The sequence below is a fragment of a genome, unplaced genomic scaffold (genome assembly GCF_019419815.1).
Source record: "Pyrus x bretschneideri cultivar Hongxiangsu unplaced genomic scaffold, Pyrus_bretschneideri_v1 Contig28, whole genome shotgun sequence".
Taxonomy (NCBI): Eukaryota; Viridiplantae; Streptophyta; class Magnoliopsida; order Rosales; family Rosaceae; genus Pyrus; species Pyrus x bretschneideri.
Genome location: NW_025999590.1, coordinates 1118667 through 1141349, shown reverse-complemented (window position 1 = coordinate 1141349; position 22683 = coordinate 1118667). Strand labels below are relative to the sequence as shown.

The window sequence follows — 22683 nt, the reverse complement described above, 5'->3', positions numbered from 1 at the left end:
GATCTTACAGGACAAAAGCACATACGTGGGACCCACTTGGGATTGTGGCCTCCTTTGCAAAACTCTGTATTGCATATGCGTTTCTTTCCACACCTAAAATGTGTTGTGAGAATGCATGCGATGGGTGGGTGAGTTATCCATTTGCTTGTTTGTTTCTGGTTACTTGCCCACAAACATGATTTTGGCCTGCGAAGTGGGGTGTAAGCATGTCCCACTAAGCAAAAGCTTGGGATGGATTTCATGGAGTAGATGGGCCCCACATTCATGTTTGGGATGAGTAATTTTTCAATGTATTCAGAACACCATTATGTGATGATATTATTCTACTTAAAGTATAATAATATACTATAGAAGTACTAGATATCAACTGCACCTTGTCGTCCAATTATAACCCTAAATAACGTGATAAGATTCTGAATGCACTAAATTTATCTCTTAAAAATAGCCTGTGGGCCACACATTTGCTATTGTGGGAGAGAGGGTAAATAGATTGGAGGAGGGGAGGAGGCGTCCTCAATTGAGCGTGGGGTGAATCCACTAAGCTATTTTTGTGGAACACCCACTCCTTCACACTAGGTTTTCATTAGCTTCCTCATCATCTCATCCATCCCATGTTTCGTTATCTTCTTTACTTTGTTTATTATTGTGTGCATTATTTGATGTCTTTCAGCCACGTCTCAAATGACCATATCACCCATTTGCCCTCATACTATGCCAAAAGTCTAAAAACCTTTGTATTGCATGCACGAGTTCCCATTTGGAATTGAGATAACCAGTAGGTAACTTAAAACAATAACATTGCAAATGGGAACTACATTAGGAATTACCCTTAATCTCTTATTGTTAGAGACACTCAAGCTCTTATTGTTTTAAGTTACCCTATTAGGTTTTTGACCACCACTTAACTAGTGCCTAATGGACTTTAGAACATTTTTGAAAGTTGAAACCTCTTTAAGGGGGGACAAGGGTAGAAAAAATTATTGCATCAAACCCAGCACCATAAGGCGTTGTGGTCTTTGTTAATTGTAAGGGCAGCTCACAATCATATATAATTAGGGGTTACGGTTAAGTCAACTTTCACAGTCTAATAGGCACTTTACTAGTTCCCACGCCAAGTCAAACCTTTTTCTGCGGTTCAATTTATTTTCCACGGAAAAGGGTCAACTTAGAGTTTATATTTAGAGGATCCTAATAGATACTGATAAATATATAAATATACGGGAACAGATATGCGACATCCCTTTTTATAAGTTTTGACACGTTTTTATGAAATTCATTTTGTAATTTCAACAATCTGAACCTTAGAAGTTTATTATTAAGTCAAACAAATGGGAATATGATTGTTAAAATGCAAAAAACTTCTCCATCACTCGTTATATCGATTACACATAAACACTTACGTACTTTTCAAAATAAAAGATATAGAATTATGCAATCGGACTTTGCAGTGGGATTATTCTTAGTCTTCAATTGAAGAAACCTCTGAAGATAATGAGCAATGACACACCATTTGTATTAATCTATAAATCCACCAAAAGAAAATATTAAAATATACACACAATAAAAGAAATTTCTGTTGAAATAAAGTTGACCCAATAATTAATGGAGGCAGATTCTCTGCCGTCCCATTTTTCGTGCCCTCTTGTTTATGTGGTTACGGTTAAGTCACGTCAACACTTAATATTATTATTCTTTTTTGTCTTATTATCTCTATAAAAAAATATATAAAAAATGTTGACGTGGCTTAATCATGACCACACAAAACAAGAGGACACGAGAAGCGAGAGGGTAGAGAATCTGACTCCATAATTAATATCATGACTCGGCAGCATTTACATTTGAGTGATGAGGCGTGCTTGGTGCTCCCCACTATTACCAGAATATCAATCTCTCTCTCTGCAAAATGCAGAATAAGGAGTTGAGATCCTCGCCAAACCTCTATGTCCAAATTCGATGAATCCGAAAATTCAGACTGTGCAAGTGAGAGAGATCCGAACCGTTTAAGGCTTGGTTTTGTGTGAAGTGGACCAATATGATAGTTAATGAGAGCCGCATGATTTAAAATCAATGGTCCGAATTTCTTGATTCGTCAGCTCTTAACACAGAGATCCGAGAGGATCTCAATTCCATAATAAGGTTCTTTCCCCCCAATTGGAATTTCCACAAAACAAAATGGGATTGAGGACAAAACCCACTGTCAATTTTCAATCTTCTCTCACTTTTGGGTAACGTGGGTTTTGTGCTTTGTTTTGTTCCTCCAAAAACCTAAAACCCTTTTGGCTCACGATATTGTTGTCGTAAAAAGTGTGATGCTCTTGAGTAACATGCCGTCAAATTGTCTTGCACACGTGTTGTTAGGGTTTCTTAGCGCTGGAACTGGAAGCTGACCTACAAATGATGTCAATCTGATAAGATTATATTTCTTTCAAGCGGACAGCAAAAATTCTGTTATGCTTTAGTGTATCATTTGCATCAAGATTTTTACACGCTAGATTTGGTCATCTAATGGCCAAAAGTAAAAACCCTAGTAGGTATAAGACACTGCGAAACATACTACAAAATCTCAGTGGATCGATGAGGAACAATCGTACGTACATCATACAATTACAATACACATGGTTTGTGAGTTGAGAGAGTATAATTGCAAAAGAGAACACAAGAGTTAGTGCTGAAGAGGGACCAAAACTCAAATTGGCTTCCGTGATATGGACGGAAGCCTGCATCGTATTTCAGTGCTAGAAAAATATGGTAAAAGTTAACGATCAAATGCATGCATAAAAAGAAAAATGGTGGCCTTCCTCATGCCTGCCTGCCTGCCTGCCTGCCTGGTCAACTAATCTTAGCCTTTTTGCTTATTGGTTTAATCCCGAAAATTAAGTAATAGACTTGTAATTAAGCTAGTCTAATTTGGAGTAGGATCCTCTCCAGATCCTCTTTGTGGGAATTCGGGGACCAATCAATTGTGTCTGTTCGTCGTATATCGTGCGGTTCGAAATTATTTTAAATTTTATATTTAAAATTGAATATAAATAGTACCTAATGAAAACAAACTGCACGATGTACGATGAACAGACACGATTGATTAATCTTCTGGATCCCCTGACAAAGAGAATCCGAAGAGGATCCTTGTCCGTCTAATTTATCCGCCGTATGAAAACAACACGTGCATGATTGTATTTAACTGGTAAGACCTAAACCCATTATCCATCAAGAAGCAAAGAAATAGCCAATCTCACTGAAGAAAAATTCGTTTACCCTAAACAAATAATCCATGGGGACATCAAAAAGAAACTAAATCCTATGAGAAATGACGCGGCACGAAGCCAACGATTATAAGTTTTTGTGAGAAATCCCAAAGGTTGTATTTGATTAATTGATGAAAGATGATTACAATGAAGCATCCATTGGCTTAACTAAACGGATTACAACTCCCTAGGACAACTCAAAGGGCTTAGGTAATTAAAACGAAAGCAAACGACATTAATCGGGTACAAACAAAAAATTCAATTTTTACTACAGAACTTAAAATGCAATTTTGGAAGCCTTAACTGTCTTGGATGGTCAAAATCCATCATATGTCACGAGAAGGGTGTGAGTGTGAACTATGACGTCGTTCCCTTTCCGAAAAAGTGTCATTAACCAAAATCGTAACTCGAACGCTAAGTTTGCAAATTCCCGCTGCGTCACCTTGTCTTCCGTCGGTCCATTTCCTCTTCAAGCCACTCGGCCTTTTGTTCTATATCAAGTACTTCCCAACTTGATCCTCTTGTTCAAATTTAAACATAGCCAGGCTTTGTAAGAGTGAGTTAGTTACACCAATTGCCAACAATCTGCAAAGATTTGGCTATCATTGATATACAAACTCTCCAGAAAAGCTGGTGCCATCCACCGCAAGGAATCCTTCAAGTCAGAATCTCTCCCCGCCGTTGAAGAATTTGTCACAACCTTAGGATGCTCGAGAAGAGGCAATGGTGAAGGGTACCTATTTCTCACATCTTCTGGAAAGATGTGAACCTAAACATTCAACAACAACAACAAAAATTATATCAATCAAACAATATAATGGTACATAAAATTCCTGAAAATTTTTATCATATCAGTAAAAATCCTCTTCTTCAAAGCTGAAGTTGAAGTTGATTGCAGCCCCCAGTAAATTTGGAGCGTTCAAGGAAAAGTTGGACAACAAATCACAAAACACGCGGAGATTTGAACGAGAAATATTAAGAACAAAAGAAAGTAGATTTGGAGTATTGATCTTGGCCTTCACAACGCAACCACCAGCACCATGATCGCATCCACAGAATACTAGTTGTAGATGCTGATTATGTCTACGCCATCGGATGACAACCATTTGCCGGAATCTGAGTAACACCAAACTCTTAAGGGGAGGAAACCCTGAGCTGACGTCTTCAAGCCATTGCCCTAGAAACCATGCATTGGACAACTCCAGATTTCTAAGTGTTTGACAAGAGAAAATATCAATGCCGCGCATCCCAAAGTGAAATCTATCACTAGCTCAATATCTAAATGATTCAATATTTATAGCTTCAACTTTAATCCTGGCGTTTCCAGAGCATGTAAAACGGTATTGAATGGGAAACACCTAATAACCTCCAAGGATTTGGGGCTCGAGCTCGAAAGTTTAGCGTTACTCCGTAGACCACATGAAGTAAGGGACAAACACTCGCTAGGACACCCAGATTAATCTCATGTGATCGTGCAAATGCACGTATTCGAGGGGCATAGTTTTCAAAGATATATATGGAAGACTTGTGGAACTCATGTTCTTGTCCTTTATTCTTACACTCTCCAAAATTTAGGGTGGTTAAAGATTTTGTACTGAAAACTGTCTGCGGCATGGCGTATCTGCCGGTGGCGTTCCATGCTTTGTGATGAGTACAAAGGCTGATGTCTAACTCTTTAACGTTACTCTCAACTAGCAAGTAGCCTTCTACCACAGTGGTGAAGAGGAGAGTTGCCCTTGCACCACGGCGTGGGTCCGAACCCCTCAGCTCCCTAATCTAACAAATCCATCGTTTGACCAAAAAAAAAAAAATTACTCTCAACTGCATGATTCAACCACTTATCTATGATCGCGAAGCCTTGTAAACACTTCATTCGAAGCATAAATTGTCCACGTCATACTTCATCTTTCTCGTAGCGCTTCGGAGACCTTTGCTAGAACCTAGTGAACGATATCCTCTTCTTACAATAGTTACCCAAAGGCTGCTCATCGTAGTCAAAATGTAATAGGGCAACTAAGGACCATGCGCGTGCACGTTGGTTCGAAAGAATGCTGGCCCCAACGGCGGGTTTGGCGGCAAAGGTTTCGAGAATTTGGAAAACAAGGTGGTCAGGTTATTGGGGGGTGTACGTCTCCAAAGGTACCAGACTTTGTTTTTGATCAACATCGTCTCCACTGTGCCTTTTGATCTTGTTTGTGTTTCCGCTGTCGTTGCGGGAGTCTGCGGTTTTTATTTTCGGTCATGATCGACGCTCTTTGAAATGCATCGATACACAGAACAAATCAGTTTATAAGAACAAATCAATTTGGTGTAATGTTTCCAGTTTATTTCTCTAATAACAAGTGGGTTGAAAGATACAGATATCAGAGGCAATTCACCATCATTTTTCACTCATTTAAAAACAAAAGTAACGTGAACAAAACCGAAATACGAAAACCCGAGGAGTTTATCAAATAACAAAATAGTATTCTTCCTCTCCTGATTTCAACAAAAACCTGTTTGCTAACATAATGCTACATAGCAGTGTCGTTGGAAAAACAGACCCAAACAACTAACTCAGTTTAAGCTACTGCAACTGGAACTGGCTCTATGTTGATTGCTGCGGGTGGAACGGGAAGATACTGTTCTTCCTTGGGGGTGTGGATGGTCACCAAATCAGGCAATGGAGTCATCGGTCCCTGCTTGCCCTTGGGATCCCAGTCAAGCATGATCTTCACCTTAATACCAAGCACACCCTGTTGCAGTTGCCAGAGCAAAGACACAATTAACTACACTTGTCGAAAAGAAAATAAGCAAAAATCACAGGATCGCTTCATTTGCAAGTTGCAACAAAAGATCGGTAGGAGAAGAAGCTAACCTGTCTAAGAAGAACGTGCCTCACGGCTGAGTCAATGTACTCATTGACGGGCTGACCAGAGGAAATCATGTACCCATCCTTAAACTTCATTGACTTGGCACGTGCTGCCCTGAGCTTTCCACTAACAATAACCTGCAAAAAGATTAAGATTAGATTTCAGGAGCCAATTTCAACACCCCGACTAAAAAGACTTCATTAATTGTTGAAAAGGACAAAAGTAGACTTAAGGGATACCTCACATCCCTTTGCACCACTCTCCATGACGAATCTCAGCACACCATAGCAAGCCCTATAACATCAAAATATCTCAGTAACAACACAACATGTCATCATATCGTCGGATAATTATATGTAAACGGAAAGTAGTTCAAGAACTCTTAAAGATGTGGGAAAATATCCCAAACTCCAAGCACCTTAACAGTTGCACAAGAAGCCTGACAAACTCCAACAAGGCTTTAATTTGAGCATTGATAAAATCAACCCAATGGTTCACGGGCAACGAGCTACGGGCATAAAGTATAAAAAACAATGCTGATTGCCTTCCGTGTGGTGTAACGTGTGATTCTGAACCATTCAATGATTATAATTTCTCCATCCAATAACCAAAGCCGGGAAAGAACATGAATTTATCAATCCTAAGCTAACAAAATATAGATGGAATGAGCAATTTTCGTCATCCTCAGACACGAGGTCGGCAACAACTACATCATAGCCTACTCGCTGAAAAGATGACTTCTTTCTAACATAATTATATGAATTTTGTATTGAGATAACAGAAATGAAAAATGAATTGTACCTGCGAACAGCGAGGCCTCCCAGGAGCTTGTATCGGAGAGATTCAGCCTGAGCAATGGCACAGAGTCCTCTGTTGTTCACCTTCTCAGCATAGAGCTCGACGCTGTTCTCGGGGAACTTGAATCTCTTCTGAACAATAGATGTCAGCTCCCTAATCCTCCTTCCCTTCTCGCCTATTCCACATATAGGTACACATATAAATACATAAATATTTAAACTAATACGTAATTATCAAAATTAATCTCAGTAAATTCGATTAACAAACAGAATTACATATCAAGAGTGAGATTTACCGAGGACGTTCTGAGTGCGAGTGGCTCGGATGATGATCTCAGTGCGGACAGGGGTGACCCTGACTTCGACGCCGGAGTAGCCGTCCTCCGCCAGCTCTCTGGTCAGAACCTCGTTCAGCTCGGCGAAGAAAACTCCGTCGGCCACAAACTATCAAATCACAGAACAAAACACGACTGATTGATTGTCTGACTGTATAATAATTTGAGATTTGATATGATGCGAAATAGGTAATTAGGGTCCTGAGGCGTTCTAGGGTTAGGGTTTACCTTTCGCTTCTTGCTCATCTGGGTAGCAGCCGCCATGTTGTTGGGTGAAATCGGAGGAGATCAGAGAAACACTGAGCTTCGGCGCTTTCGGCGTTTTCTTGGAAAAAACCCTAATTTGCTTCAGTAGAGGCTTTGATTGGCACATTTTGTTTGGTATATAAAGAGGGGAGGGAAGAGGGTGATCTGACGGTCCATTTCGTGATCATGAACTTAGACGGATGAGATTTAGTTGAGCCCGTTATCTCTTTCTTTTTTTGTTGGTAAAATAGGTGGGCTAAGCCCAACAAGTAGCTCTTTCCTTGTCAAATGTACATAACTAATAATTTTGTTTTATTTTTTAACAAACAATAGCATTAATAGGTTAAATAATTAATATAAATTAGTGTAGAATATTAAAACGCTCGTGGATATTCTATTACTTGTCAAAAAGGAAAAATTAATACTTGAGTTATATCCACCCCTTATGGATAAGGTCGTCTTCTTCAACCATGAGTTCTGAACTCAAAACGCCCCCTCCACTTTTTAAGTGTAACTTAAAAATAGTAATATTACTTCTAATATTTTAAAAAATAAAAATAAAAAAAAGTACCCGAGTTTCATTGCGTACATAAGTGCGATCTCATTGGATAGAGTGAATACGCTCTACTAGTGCACCCGAGTTTCAATTTTCCTTGATGCAGTTTAGATTAATTTAGAACAAAATAACATTTGTAAAAAGAAAAATTACAACTGCATCAAATATCAACACTGCGGTTAAGCGCGGCCACAACAGGCCGGGGAGAAGTATTTCATTTTCTCAGGTGACATGCGAACTCAACTGCGTGCCGACGACATTACAGGTTTATAGGCACCATTCTAACTTCTAAAAGGCACATAGGTGGTGCGTCCGTTCCTAACCTATTTATCATATAATTCGAGGACAAGTTGCTTCACTGCAAGTCGGTTTTTTGTTTCTGTTTACCGAATGGCGAATGCTGTGGTTGATTACGATGGCACGATCAAATGCTAGAAATCTGAATGGTACAAGCAAACTAGGCTCGAATGAGTTATGGGAGTCCGGCAGAGAGGGCATTCTGGCTTTTCGTTGCACCATTCCATAATGCAGCTCCTGCAAATAGAGCATGTTATTAAACCAGAGAGAGAGAGAGAGAGAGAGAGAGAGAGAGAGAGAGAGAGAGAGAGAGAGTAATGAAAATGAAAACTTGACAGTACCAGCAAAATACGTGACCGCAAGGTGTGGCTGTTGGGTATTGGCGATTACTCAAACAGAGTGTGCATTTGCTGGTCCCGCTGGCCTGAGATTAGGAGGCAACAAAATCGAGTAAGTCAACTACATTGTTCAAAAGAGATTTCATGATAGTTACGCTTATGATTTCCAGCTTTCGAACCAACTTAGCAAGTTGTTTTGCAGTATTATTCGCACATACTTCTAACTTCGTATTTTTGTTCATGTTCTCGGTTTATCTTATACAAGAACACGCCTAGGCAACCAAAGGGAAAAATAAGAATTCAACTACCCTCAAAAGAGAGAAAAAGTTCGGAATGTATACCTCTGAAGCTGAAGATTCAGAGACCCAACTTCCCTTGGCAGCATCCGCAGATATCAAATTACCTTCCTCATTTAACACAGGCAAATCTCGACCTATAAACAATCAAGGTTACATATTGCAGTTGTAGCTACAAAGACACTCAATGACATGTATTCTAACAAAAATTGGCTGCATGGTAAACCATGTTTGAAGTTAACATTGTCGCTTTTTATTTCGGCTCAACTTATTCTCTTACCTAAGATATGCAATATTACTTTCACAGGCTGAATCAAGATAATAAATATAAAAAGGTTACGAACATACTGACCTGCAGAAGTTTGGTGTGTACCAAAAGTCTGACGAGCTGAACTTGAAATAGAGGATAAATTGCTGCGCCTCAGTCCTTCAGCAGCTATGATACAAAGCTGAATCAATAGAAATACGCCTAAAATTTGGTATCTGCATGGGATCAATCAAACGAGTCTGAATTTTATGGATAACGAATTGCTATACAATTAAGAAGTGCTCAATCTGTTTTACTTTTATAAATCAAATCAGATGACTGCCGATCCTTTCAATCATCAATGTGAAAACTACGAGCACCAGAATGCTAAGATATGCTCAATCTGTGATATATATAGCTCATAAAAGAGAGCAAGTGCAGGTGAAAGAACTTGCTGATACTAGCAGGAAGGAGTAATCAACAAATGATAAACCTTTTGTGCAAACTTCTTACAGAAGCAACTAAAGGATACTCCATTAGAATATGAACTCCATACCTGGGCCTTTGGTTAGATGGTTTTCCGATGAACACATAACGAATACCTGCTGTTCGTTTTGATATATGGTAGAAAAGGCCTGCAGAGAATCAACGACAGCAAGAAAATCAATTTCTTCCCCAAGTTCACTATTAGAACTTACACTACAATACATGAACCCTCTAAATGCAGGAATCACCTTCAAAGTAAAAGAACATGAGGTTAGCACGAATAACCAATTGCAAAAATTCTCGAGCTATAGGAAGCACCTGGAGGGACCATCATCACAGATATGTTAACTACAAAAGGCATTCAATCCACATTATACGATCACCAATCGAAAGCAGTGACACAGAAAGATAGCCAAGCATGATAGCATAAATTCCACCCAACAATCAACTTATAAATAAAGATAAGGGGTGGATAAGTTTACCGTAGGCCATCGCCGGACTAACGAAATCCATAACCCGTTGAACTTCTCTTTTAATCTTCTCAAAGCTGAAACAGATGGCCCAGATGTAGAGGCAGTTGAAGCATGAATAGTTGAAGAAGATTGAGCATCATTGCTCAATGAAGCACTGTAGCCATAGAGCACTTCGGAATCAGCAAGGGCTATGCCACGGTTAGCAGCTCTAGAGCTGTGTAGGGTGCATTCGAAAACAGACATGAGTACACTCACAGTCACAGCTTGCTAAAACTAACACCAAAATAACATAAGTAGATGATAAAAAGCGGGTGGGGAGTTGGAACCTAATTCGTTCTGCAATATAAGGAAGAGCTGTCTGGTACACAATGAAAAGTGCCCGCCTTGCCGGGGTCGGAGGCAGTCCATAACGTCCTGCAACCTGAAAACACAAGTATCAAGCGTCAACTACACAAGTAACAAAGCAAGGCGCTTATGGCTCAATTGGTTTATAGCATTTATACTTGCAACCGAGGTCGGGTTAGAATCACCTAAGCAACTAATAAAACAAGGTGCGTAGCTCAATCGGTTAAGAGCATTTAGCCGAGCACATGTTCGGATCAACTACACAAGTAAGAAGGAATTTCAAATGTGAGATAATTAGAAGCCAAGTGGATCAACCTGAGTGATGTCGCAATACTCTTCCCCAAGTGTCTGCCGGCCGGACCCTGTTGTCAAAACGTAATAAAGCACTTGCCCAAGAAGCTTCGTCTGCCAAAACCCAAAACAGATAGAGTGAAGAACTCCATGGTTGGAGGCTAACTGTAAATATCCCAATTCCCAGGGGTTAAAGTTCAAAACTTTGAAAAGAACCCAACCTCGTTCTGGTAAGCTACAGAAACTCTCGTACCTAAAACACACAAAACGCCGAATGTTAGTACTGACTAGCTCAATTAAGACCTTGATTGAAATCGTAATAAGCAATTAACGAACCCAAGAGGTGGCGGACGGCGTCGCGGCAAGCGTCGTAGACGAAGGAGGCGTACTGGTCGTCCTTTTCGGCGGCTCTCATGATCTCCGGCTGAGCCGCCGGCGGGAACCGCCGTGCCGCGCCCGGGTCGCTGCTGATGCTGCTTGGACCCGGTTCTCCCCCGCTCGGGCCGGTTTGCTGCCCCGACCCAGGTGCCTCGTTCCAACCCATATGCTACCAGTGTCAGTAAATGCAATCTCAATTCCAAATACGGGGATCGTGAAAGGCTGAGAATTGAATTTGAAGAATGGAAGTGAAACACAGAAAAGACTGGAGAGACTTTGGTTTTCGAGGAGGGGAGAGAGATGAAACAAGAAGAAGATAAACACCAGTGCGACGTCGTATTGACGCAAAATGAGTAGCAAATGTCGTCGGAATTAAAAAGGATCAACGCCGTTGCCGGGGATCGAACCCGGGTCACCCGCGTGACAGGCGGGAATACTTACCACTATACTACAACGACTTGTTTGTTGTAAGAATCATAAAGCTTTTTTATAACCACTAAAGTTAATCGTGATTTATAAATAGCTTATCCTTTTAGTTTCTCTCTATTTTTTTCCAAAGGTCGGGAAAACTCATAGAGACATTTCAGCCTCCCCTGGCCAACATCGTGTGATTCACTAACGCCAATAATTAAACCCAAGATGTGCTGTGTGAAATACGGGTCTATAATTCATCACTAACCACTATACCACTTTGTGGTAGATTTCATTTTTAGTTGGATAGTGATATTCACACTCGACCCAAAAAAGTGTTATTCACATACTCATTGTCACGCCCCGATTCCGACATACATTCAAAATCGACACGTGACATCACTAATTACATTTGTATCTATCATACCCCACCTTCGGGATATGGCAAAGCACAACTTGAGAATCGAATCCCAATAATTTTTTGTATACTTTATGGCTGCATCTAACTTCTTTATTAGATTGCCTACGTACCCTAAACAAGAATCAAGTAATTCGTAGTTCATCCTTCACTACACTCGAACAATCATCACATAAATCACTATATCTCAACATAATACCACACAACAGGCATGCAACATCATGAGGAACATTCGACGAGTATGTGAATAACACTTTTTTGGCCAATTTGGCCAAGAAACCCTCTGAAAGTTCCTCGATCAGCCGAAAACCCTAAAAATGGTGGCCTTCGATCCGTAACCTCCGGTACTCTGTCGCCCCTAAACCTGTTTGGGCTTTATTCCCTGCCTCACTAGGAGTCGAACCATGGTGGTAGTCGATGGTGTCGTTTTCCCAAATGGCAGAATTGTAGCTGTCTACCCCGTACACCTATCGTGAATTTCTTTGTAAAACGGGTACAAAACCTAGTCAATTCTTAGGTGTAAACTGCTGAGGGGATGATGGTGATTAGTTTCCAGGTGATGGCAAACCTTGAATCACCAGAAAAATGCTAGAAATTGCGTTGGGAATCACAATTTGTCGTTAGGTTCGCGAGTCCATCGGTGACCCGACCTGCTGGGCTTCCTCTCCCCCTTCTCTCTTTCCTTCCTTTCTCTCATTTCCCTTCCTCCCATTCGCCCATCATCTTCCCCATTTTCTAATTGGCTGCCTCCTCCATTTCCTCTCTCATTTCTCTTCTTTTCTTTTCATCTCAGTTGTCCACGTGTCACTTCCTTACTGCTCTAGACTTTGCTGGAGCATTCTAGAAATGAAGGTTAAATTTACTAAAAAATGCCCTCAACTTTAAACGTTAATAACTCATTCGTTATATCTCCAAATTACGTTCTGTTTACGCTCACGCGCTCGCATCAACAACAACTATCCAAATACATAAAGATAAATGAAAAAATACATACACATCAAATATGTCCTAAAAAATTCTGTTTAGTCCATTAAGGGCGTTTTCTTCCTTTTACTAAAAAAATTATGCGTCGCAAATGTAAATGCGTTGACATTAATAATACGAAAATACGTAATTTTAAATAGTGAAATCCGGGAACGAGATTTCACACTCATATTTACTTCTTAGACACCCTTGCTAATTTTTTGTTATAGATTTTTTTCTATTCATTCGATTTGACGATCAAAAATTGAGAAAGTATGTGAAAAGTTTCAAAAGAACCACTATCTTTGATTTCTGCTCTCAATGTTGGACGAGCTCTTCGTGGCATACGTATGTAATGTTGATCTCCTGATTCACATTTCTTTTCTATATATGTTGACAGTCTAGACTACTCCAATTTACAAAAATGGTGATGTGCAAGAAGACAGGCACACTGCATATCCAACTAGCCTAAACTCACATTTTTGGATTCAAGATTGCAAATTAACCCCATTAACCTGTGTTCATTGACAAATAAATGGTCTTGGATTTGCAGCAATAACAGATGTGGATCACTATAGCAGGAATAGACTTCAAAGAGGATGTTTATATGATGAGGTCACAACTTGAACTTATTGCCTTATTCTTACAACTAGCCTTTATGCACGCGCTCACACGCGTGCAGAAGATATTTTTTGAATCATTGCGTACTATGCGCGACTTACACGTTTTAATTGTATTTATATGCGTAAATTGATAAAAAGAAAGTCAAATATTTGAACTAAATGAATTATCTTCGATCATGCTAGAAGAAACCCTCATAAATTAATTAAAGCAGCTGAATTCACATAACAAAATCGGTCTTTATAGAATTTACATTAAGATATTTAATATACAATTGATTGAATCACTTATTACTAGCTCATTGTGAGGTTAAGCTCACCCATTCCCCCTTAGTGTAGATAATATCGTTTATTGAAAAAAAAAAAAAAACAATCATTTGACAACTAATTTAATCACATTATTATCCACGTGCGAAATATTTTTTTTATAACCGGCATTACACACTTCTTAAGATGTTTTGAACATATTTAAAATAGAAAAAAATAATATTTAATAAACAATTGATTGAATCACATTATTGCTAGTCCATTGTGAGGCTAAGCCCACCCCTCCCCCTTAAAAAAAAAAAAAAAAAAAACAATCATTTGACAACTAATTTAATCACATTATTATCCGCGTGCGAAAGATTTTTTTTTATAACCAGCATTACATACTTCTTAAGAACGTGTTTAAAATAGAGAAAATAATATTTAATAAACAACTGATTAAATCACATTATTGCTAGCCAATTGTGAGGCTAAGCTCACCCCTCCCCTTTAGTGTAGATAATATCGTTTATTAAAAAAAAAACAATTATTTGACAACTAATTTAATCACATTATTATCCATATGCTAATGACTTTTTTTATAGCTGGCATTACACATCTCTTAAGATATTTTGAATGTGTAAAAAAAAAAAAAACAATCATTTGACAACTAATTTAATCACATTATTATCTGTGTGCGAATGACCTTTTTTATAACAAGAATTACATGCCTCTTAAGATATTTAGAACGTGTTTAAAAATAGAGAAATTGAATCACATTATTGCTAGCATATTGTGAGATACTAATTAAAAAAAACACAAAAAAATATATTATTAAAAAAATACTGTTAAAATGACAAAAATACCCCTACCTTATTTGATGCATTATTTTGGGATGTCTTTGAAATTTTTTATCTTGAGACATTTTTGTCCAAATATTTTTGTTGAAGCTTGGTGACACCAAAATCATTATTCACCTTTTCCATTTTCATTATATATAGATTGAATTGATTTAACCATTTTTTATGAGAACTTTCATAAAAAAGAATTGGAATAAATTTATTTTAATAAAAAAAAATCATGCTATAACTTTATTTAATGAAAAATACTTAAATTTTAATGAAAAACTCTTAAATTTTAATAAAAATGACAACTACAAAAAAACTTAAATTTTAATGAAAAAAACATAACTTTAATATTTAAAAATAAAAAATAAAAAAAATGATGCATTGGTCCGTGCGCCCCTTCACACCAACTTTTTATGAAACTTACTACATGGTTTATGAAATTTAATGGTACTATACTGTTTATAAAACTTAAAACTACATTGTTTATGAAACTTAATGATTGATATTCGTCTCAGATTTTCAAGTTATTTCACCAAAATGCAATAAAATATAAAAAAACATGATAGAAGTCAATGTCTACACCGTTAAAATCATGCATAACTAATAGCTCAATACCATTACTAGAAAAATGGGTGATGAGTCCAACAATGTTGTCAATGATGTTGCCCCACCCCTACCCCAAACCAACCCACACCTAACCGACTCCCTCCCAACCATACCATTCCATATTTGGTTCTGAATAGAACGTAACCCACTTCAATTTAAAATTTTAATTTTAAAGAAATAAAATATGCTTGGATTATGTTAAAGGATTATGCAATTGAAAGATTTTTTTTTTTTGTTTTTTGTTTTTTTTTTCTTTCTCTTGTCCTTATCTTTAAATAAAGTTATAGGATAATTTTTAAGAAATGTTATTGACACTCCAAAAATCTCATTCTGCACTTCTCACAAGTATATTTTTCTTTCCAAATATAAAAAGTTTAGAGTGTAGAATGAAATTTTTGAAATGCCAATAACAATTCCCTAATTTTTAATTAAAACTTAAAATTTTAAAGTCTTTTTTTATTAATTTTTCTTTTCTTTTCCCGATCAAACTCAAGACTTGCTGACTTTTAGTCGTATTACAAAGCCAACAAGTTATAAGAAAGGCTGTCATTGAACCATTTTCTTCAATTAACAAATTGAGTATTATCTTAAATTTAAGCAGGTTTCAGTTGCATAAAAAGCCAAGCTTGACAAGGTAATGAGCCCGGGGTTAGAAGATGAGCTAAACAAGAAGCTGGAACCTTTTAAAGTCAGTTTTATATACCCTTTTATTTTCTTAGTTCAAATGATTTTACTTGAAATTATACCGTTGGAAAAGCACTAGAAAGTGTTTCTGGTAATCTGAAAGCACTTTAAACCAATGCAAAAGCTTTTCGGAATCGGCCCTTCGATGAATAGTGTTTTATGTTTTCCCAAACTATGACCGGGGTTGAACGAAGATTGTATGACCGGAGCCTGGCCAGGAGTGCGTTACCCGGACGGGTACATTTGGCATTATGAGGTTGAGAAAACCAAACCGGCAGAAGGAACTCCGCCGCCAGTGGGGGTCCTAGCTAATCTTTGTCACTGGTTTCGTAATTATAATTTTTCAGTTTAATAAGCTCGAGGTTTTAATTTTTCTTGTTAGAACAGTTGAAATCAGGTTAAACCATTTTAATTTTCTCCCAAGGATAGTCGGAATGATTCCCTTGTTGTCGTAGATTTTTAATTGCTTAGGGTTTCAGTTCAAGTTCAGTGTCCATGCATGTCAAGTCCCTGTAAGGACCTGCACGAAATGGAGACACTAAGGTTGCGGCGTCGAATGATTAGTTTGAGACACTGCAACCAGAACGTACCCGTTTTTGAGTCCTCTTGTCTAGCTTTGGTTGTCCATGAATAAGTGAGAACCGTAGAAATAATCTCTGCGACCACTTCTTATTGCAGGAACCAGGGGATCCAGGGCCAGCGAGACTGGTGGGGTACTTCATATTGGGATGGTTGATATTGTCCATCGCCCTTAATCGATCAAGCCCTTGATCGTTCGAATAAGTTTGTGGCAAACTTGCAGTTCCTGTCAACGTCTTTCTTTGCAGCTTCTTAATTGTGCAGTAGTTGGTAAATATTGCTGCGTTGGACTGTTGGGTTGCGACTGCATTGGGTCCAATTGCATCTTCCTGGGGAAGGAAAGTAAATATCTGACCTGAAAACAGAAAGAAAAACAATTTACTATTAGCGACGCATTACCTTAGTGACGGAATCTGGCATGTAAAATCCCTTTACAATTGGTCTTTGCCAGGCCGAGAAACCGACGCTAAAAACATGAAATTCTTACTATACTCATCAATACACATTCACAAAATATGCAATATAATCTTCCGTTTTTAACATTAAGTCCGGACCAAAAAAATTCTAAGGTAACTGAAAACTCCAAACAGTTTGAAAAAAATACTTACAATAATCCACGTGTAGAAAGCGAAATCCAACTCACTTTGTTCTAATCCCCCTGGTTTTATGGCTTCTGTCTCTGTACCTTTTTTTTCCTCTGAAAGAGAACATACCTTCAACCGGCTTTAACATGTCTGCAAAAGTAAGTTCCTGGATGAGCAAAAAGCATACAAGTCTATGACTACATCAAGAATTCCTGCTCTTGTTAAAACTTTTGTATGCTAGCCTCTCCCTCTATGATCAAGCTTAAAAAGTGAAGCGGTGGGTTAGCAGATATTAACAAATAGTTACTGTCCAAAAGCCGAATCAATCAGATCTGTTTCAACAAGTATAAACAGAGAATTGGCATTAGATCAAGAAGTATCCTACACAAGTCCGAGTTTACTGTGCACTAAATATGTTGCTTTCAACAAGTATAAGCAGGTTTTATCAAGAATGGAGCTAAAACTAACAAAATTAATACAATCTAACTGAAACGAAAGAGTACCATACAGAACATCAAAGTTTAGACATGCGACTTCATCTACACAATTTACCTCAAAAACCAGTCCTGATGTTTTCTAGTGTTTTCTTTTCTGTCTAGAATACTGATAACCTTCTCCACAATCTTCATCCGACCCACTAACCATCTTCCACCTGTCATGACTCCGCTCGTCAACATTACTCTTTCCACTCAGCTTAGAGTGTCTAGAACTGTGACTGCTCACTTTCCGCAACTTCTTATCGCTGGAACCACTTTGATCCATACCAGATCCTGAGTGGCTGCGATATTTCTGACTGTGCCTTTTGGATTCATGCTCGATCCCTTTTCTGTTATCATCTTTGGTATCTCGATGATGACTCCAACTGGAATCACTGCCACACTGCTCTCTTCGATCCTTGTGCTTTCTGGAGCTTCTATGGTGGTGTTTCTTTCTCTCTTCATGGCAACCGGAGCTACTTGGCACATCGTCTAATTCTGAGCTTGATCTTTCCGTGCAATGATACTGCTTTGGAGCTCTACCATCAACCACCAAACGGGAACTCTTCCACTGACCATCAACTGCGAGCCTGTCATCATCTGTGTGATTGTGATGCCGATATTGCCTCTGGGACCCTTTAGTAGAGCCTTCCTCAGAGTAACTTATGCTCTTTTCCCTGTTTATACAAGATCTGTGGTCATGTAGTCTTTCTGTCCCATCATAGTAATGTCTCTCGTTTAAGTCATGGTCTTCGTCATCGTCACAATCATGAGATTGTTCTCTGATGCAGGACAAAACCACTCATTAGTCATTAAAATTCAGGTATATTAACTAACGATAATCAAAACATTATTTCAGATCAAGACAGCATCACCACAGATACATATCGACTCACCTCCTCAAATTCTCATTTGAAACTTTTCTTCTCTTTTCCCGACCATGAAGATCCAAGGATTCCAAATGACTTAAATGGCAGTCTTTGCTAGTCCCTGGAAGAGGAGCAACACCTCTCATCCTCATGTATCCACTGCAAGATGGTTTGGTGTCAAAATCAATATAATGCAATTGATGAAGAATACTTCACATGATTGAGGACCGATGATAATGAATTTCTTAGGTACAGCAATCAACTCAAGATGAAAATAAACATACCCAAAGGAAGGGAATGAGTAACACATTGATGGCATGTATGTAGGAACAGCATAAGGAGCAGGAGGGACCATATTTGCACCAAACGCCGTCATCGCATGATTTCCATATGGATTTCTAAAGGGCATGGCACAAGGTGAGGGAGCCCCATTCCAGTATGGTGGTACATAACCTGGCATGGCTCCTGGAAATATTGCATTTCCTGAAATCCACAAATTAGTAAGCATCACAGGCGACAGTTCATGGCAACTACAAATTAATGTGTGCAACTCCTATTTCATACCTGCATGAAGCATAGGATGTGGGCTTGAAGCAACTGGACAGTCTCTTATGAAATGGTCTGTAGAACCACACATGTAACAGGTACGTTTCCCCTGATCCCATAAAGACAGGTATAGACATTCAAACAATGCACCCCAAAAATTAAAAAATTTAAGTCACACAACCAAAAATAGCATTTGTTGTCTTAGCACTTGGAACCTAAAATAAGTTCCCAGACAATGAGTTACTAGAAGTTTGTTCCAACAAAAAAAAAATGAGAATTTTCACATGTCTACTTTCACAATGGATACCTTTCTGTGCTTTCCATTCTCCAAGAAGCTCTTGTCACAACCTGGTAAATAGGAAGATTGTCAGAAAAGGTGATACATGCCAAAACAAGAATCGGATAAAGTTCCAGCAATGTCACAAAGGACCAAGTTAAATACTACCTTCTGAAGAAACCCAAGGTGGCCTTTTTTTCATGATTGCAGGTTTAACATCTTTTTTGAAAGGAGGGTTAAAAGCAGATTCTGCAAAGAAATGATTAGATCCTGTCCCTGTTTCAGGAGAATGAGGCACCTCTGGCTCTCTGTGTAAAAAATTATTGCCGTGAGACACATCTTTGGCTTGAATTCCAGATTCTCCATCTGTTTTTACATTAATAACTAGTTAAACACAGGAGCAGGGTTAAGGTAGGTCAGAATAAACATATGCGGAACTCCTACCTGGAGCATATTGGTAAAAATCATTATCTGGAGCAGTGATTAAATTTTGGGATTCTAGGAAATGCTCAATTGCTTGCCTAAGAGAAACATTCGGGAGCAAATCTTCTACTCTGCATTTGGTCGAAAAACACTTCGGACATCTGGACTTTTCTCGCAACACTTGAGAAATGCCTGGACACAAAAATGTGCATAAGTTATCACATTCAGATTACAGCCCAGAATTACTAATACCTTACACACAACCTCTCACAAAAACTATCCTAATACCTAGCACCCCATCTCTCACAAAAACTACCCAACAGTAAACCATCAGATGGAAACCTATCAGACCATCGACTTACATTTCTCACAAAAACTATGCTGGCAGCATGGTATCATCACAGCCTCCTTGAAATATGCATTGCATAGGGAGCATTTCAGCTCTGTTGACAAATTAGCATGCCCTGTATCTAGGGGATTCGCACTGCCCACCCTTCATTTACAAGAGATTAAACAAGTCAGACCATTGAGACCGAAGAACCAGAAAAACAATAAGACGATACAACAAATGCATATCTTACCTTTCCACATTCATGTCATCTTCTTCAGGCTTTGATTTTGTAGGCACTATGATTTGTTCAACTCCACTGTGTGCATGACCTATATAAAAAAATTCAGAATGGTAAGCCTAACCCATGAAAAGACTAATACAAGTAACAAACATAGGCCTAACCCCTGAAGTTTGTAATCAAAGCACATACCTCCTGGAATAGCATCACTAATGCCACTTGCTTCAAGTTTCAGGCATCCTCTCACAGCGGGCTCCGAATACCTAATACAAATTGAAATAATGCACAGCATAAATACCAAATATTTACCGAACATTCATATATCCGAAGTATTAAAATAAACAATCATACACCATTAGGGAATAAATATTAAAAGAACCAATCAAACCTTGTGATGCAGTTATCGCTATTTGGTTGATAATCATAGATGAAGTTATCCTTCTCTGGATCCAAATCAGAACTGAAAACGGTTTCTTTAGGAATGGGATACAAGTCAACCCCAAAGTCATCAAAGTCAACAGTCTCAGCATTCTGCGAAACACCAAAGACATAAGAGAAATTAAATAAACAATCAGGCAAACATATAACAAGAGCTTCAAATGTGACTAAGAACCATCCAAATGCAAGTCTGCAACTTCAAATGCGAGCGCAACGTTTAAGAAACAAACCGCTGCAACAAGTGATTTATCGTCGACAGAGTCCTTGCTATGAAGATTCTGGCACGAGTTGAAGTGAGGCCTGTAAAAAGATCATAAAAATAAATCGAAATTCCGAGACAATAAACAAACTTTCATCGCCAATTAATATGCATCCCAATAAAAAACGTGCATGGATTTATAAAGCAAATAGATAGATTTCTTACAGATCCACATGTACTGATCCTGCAGGAACTCTCTTAATTATCACGCTTGAACCACACGGAATTTGAATATTCTCGTCGTTGTACTCTGCAATCAATCCGAAACCGAAAGGCATATGAAAACGTAGCTAACAATATGCATAAACCCTAATTCCAACTCCATTCAACCAAACACAAAAACTGTAATTCTAACGCGTTTCCGAACCAAACGGACAAAAACACAATTCCAAAATACTTCATGTCCAATTGTAACGTCTCAATCGATATTTTCTCGGCAACCAAACACAAAACAAGAAACTGAAAGCTAAAAACGCTATTGATAAAGATAAAGGGCGGGAGAGAGCTGACCTTGACCGGTTACGGCGTCAGAGAAGAGGAGATCGGAGTCTTGGCAGAGGTTGAGGTTCTTGTGGCGAATTACCTTGGATTTGAGATCACGAACGGAGATGGAGGCTCGGCCGTCGATGGCGACCGCGTCGAAGTTGACGGAGCTTCTGAATTTTAACTGGATCGCCATGGCGGAGAAGTCTTGTCGGTGGAGTCAAAGGCTTCGGATCATCAAGTTGAAAAGTGGAGAGAGAGAGAGAGAGAGAACGAGGGTTGTATACGGGATTTTGTATGAAAGTTTCAATTGCTTCGTGCGAAGGTTATGATTTGGGCTTACATTTTGTTTAACAAAAAAGCCCAAAACAAAACGTTAACCTAAAGAAACAAGTGAAGGTCCAAAGCAAATTTTCGTTAGAAAAAGTTTCTAAAAATTTGATTTGAAGTTTACAAAACTGAAAAACGTTAAAAGAAACAAAAATGTTAATCTTACCATCTAGTTGTACCATCATTTTTACTCTCTCTAATGAAGATGGAATCCACATGCGTTAGTGAACCCTACGTCTATTAAAAAGATGGTACAGGTAAATGGTAAGTGTAATGCTACTTTAAAAGAAATTATTCGACGAGAGTCTGCATTGATTAGCCATGGCTGACGGTGACTTCTTCAGTGCCACTTTTTCATATGCATCACTTTTTACCATATGTGACATTTTCCAGCCTTTTAGCAGTAGACTGGTTTTTTTTTTTTTTTTTGTCAAAAAAATAAAATAAAATAAAATAGAAATGAGAGAGAGATAGGGAAAGAAAAGTGAGAGAGAAGGCGGCTGGAGGAAAGAAAATTTAAAACAGAGAGAATCCTACTCCCGTGATTAATTTTCGAGCTAAATTGGCCATATATCCGGCTAACAATCAGCCTATGTCTGGCGGGCCTCGGTCATTTAGAAGCCCGCTTATGCTTGGAAGGCCTACAATTTTAAATGGGTAAGACCTGAATTTTGAGTCGGCCCACATTGTTATTCATATGGGTCTGTAATTTTCACTGAAGCCCAAAACGAAATGTCCCAAATTTGACCTAGTTCATTTCTTCACCCTTTTCCCTTGCTTGCTAGATAGAAGATAGAAACAAACAGACCCTTTTTTCTTGTAAAACAAGACATTGACAAATGGAAACAACCGAAGACATGACCAAGTGTACG

General features: G+C 38.5%; 3 protein-coding genes and 1 non-coding gene across 7 annotated transcripts; all 4 read right to left on the bottom strand.

Moving 5' to 3' along the window:
• Positions 1 to 5608: 5608 nt before the first annotated feature.
• On the bottom strand, positions 5609 to 7615 carry LOC103927487 (40S ribosomal protein S3-3). The gene is made up of 6 exons (XM_009336414.3): positions 7458 to 7615; positions 7191 to 7338; positions 6899 to 7070; positions 6337 to 6391; positions 6103 to 6234; positions 5609 to 5980 (listed from the first exon to the last, which is right to left on the bottom strand). The coding sequence occupies exons 1-6, from the start codon at positions 7491 to 7493 to the stop codon at positions 5807 to 5809; spliced, it is 717 nt and encodes a 238-aa protein (XP_009334689.2). The 5' UTR covers positions 7494 to 7615; the 3' UTR covers positions 5609 to 5806.
• A 243-nt stretch (positions 7616 to 7858) lies between these two features.
• On the bottom strand, positions 7859 to 11569 carry LOC103927486 (peroxisome biogenesis factor 10). 2 transcript variants are annotated; one of them, XM_009336412.3, is made up of 11 exons: positions 11141 to 11569; positions 11026 to 11057; positions 10829 to 10918; positions 10495 to 10589; positions 10178 to 10382; positions 9944 to 10013; positions 9766 to 9844; positions 9315 to 9445; positions 9008 to 9099; positions 8670 to 8758; positions 7859 to 8565 (listed from the first exon to the last, which is right to left on the bottom strand). In XM_009336412.3, the coding sequence occupies exons 1-11, from the start codon at positions 11346 to 11348 to the stop codon at positions 8463 to 8465; spliced, it is 1194 nt and encodes a 397-aa protein (XP_009334687.2). In that variant the 5' UTR covers positions 11349 to 11569; the 3' UTR covers positions 7859 to 8462. The 2 variants fall into 2 exon arrangements, with proteins under 2 accessions (XP_009334687.2, XP_009334688.2); XM_009336413.3 differs by having other exon boundaries at positions 8670 to 8752; positions 11141 to 11553.
• Positions 11569 to 11640, bottom strand: TRNAD-GUC. The gene has a single exon. It is a non-coding gene; the product is annotated as a tRNA-Asp (tRNA).
• Positions 11641 to 16404: 4764 nt separating this feature from the next.
• LOC103927484 (E3 ubiquitin ligase PARAQUAT TOLERANCE 3) lies at positions 16405 to 21757 on the bottom strand. Of its 3 annotated transcripts, XM_048588465.1 has the most exons (17): positions 21509 to 21757; positions 21164 to 21248; positions 20970 to 21039; positions 20690 to 20832; positions 20494 to 20564; positions 20314 to 20392; positions 20095 to 20225; positions 19754 to 19924; positions 19478 to 19675; positions 19340 to 19380; positions 19051 to 19141; positions 18771 to 18969; positions 18514 to 18645; positions 17694 to 18399; positions 17166 to 17291; positions 16569 to 16912; positions 16405 to 16498 (listed from the first exon to the last, which is right to left on the bottom strand). In XM_048588465.1, exons 1-14 carry the CDS (start codon positions 21675 to 21677, stop codon positions 17718 to 17720), a joined length of 2262 nt encoding a protein of 753 aa, XP_048444422.1. In that variant the 5' UTR covers positions 21678 to 21757; the 3' UTR covers positions 16405 to 16498; positions 16569 to 16912; positions 17166 to 17291; positions 17694 to 17717. The 3 variants fall into 3 exon arrangements, with proteins under 3 accessions (XP_048444422.1, XP_048444421.1, XP_048444423.1); XM_048588464.1 differs by having other exon boundaries at positions 16405 to 16912; XM_048588466.1 differs by having other exon boundaries at positions 16405 to 16912; positions 17201 to 17291.
• Positions 21758 to 22683: the final 926 nt, after the last annotated feature.

Bases quoted from the DNA above. Each gene is read 5' to 3' on its own strand.
- LOC103927487 (XM_009336414.3), bottom strand. From the start codon at position 7,493: ATGGCGGCTGCTACCCAGATGAGCAAGAAGCGAAAG. The intron at 7,071-7,190 runs GTAAATCTCACT...TATGTGGAATAG, and splicing joins TCGCACTCAGAACGTCCTCG to GCGAGAAGGGAAGGAGGATT. The intron at 6,392-6,898 runs GTACAATTCATT...TTGATGTTATAG, and splicing joins GGAGGCCTCGCTGTTCGCAG to GGCTTGCTATGGTGTGCTGA.
- LOC103927486 (XM_009336412.3), bottom strand. From the start codon at position 11,348: ATGGGTTGGAACGAGGCACCTGGGTCGGGGCAGCAAACCGGCCCGAGC. The intron at 10,590-10,828 runs GTTGATCCACTT...TTGTGTTTTCAG, and splicing joins AGTATTGCGACATCACTCAG to GTTGCAGGACGTTATGGACT. The intron at 8,566-8,669 runs GTACTGTCAAGT...CTCTATTTGCAG, and splicing joins TGCGGTCACGTATTTTGCTG to GAGCTGCATTATGGAATGGT.
- LOC103927484 (XM_048588464.1), bottom strand. From the start codon at position 21,677: ATGGCGATCCAGTTAAAATTCAGAAGCTCCGTCAACTTCGACGCGGTC. The intron at 19,925-20,094 runs GTAAGTCGATGG...TTTTGTGTCCAG, and splicing joins GCATAGTTTTTGTGAGAAAT to GCATTTCTCAAGTGTTGCGA. The intron at 19,142-19,339 runs GTATCCATTGTG...TTATGGGATCAG, and splicing joins AGAATGGAAAGCACAGAAAG to GGGAAACGTACCTGTTACAT.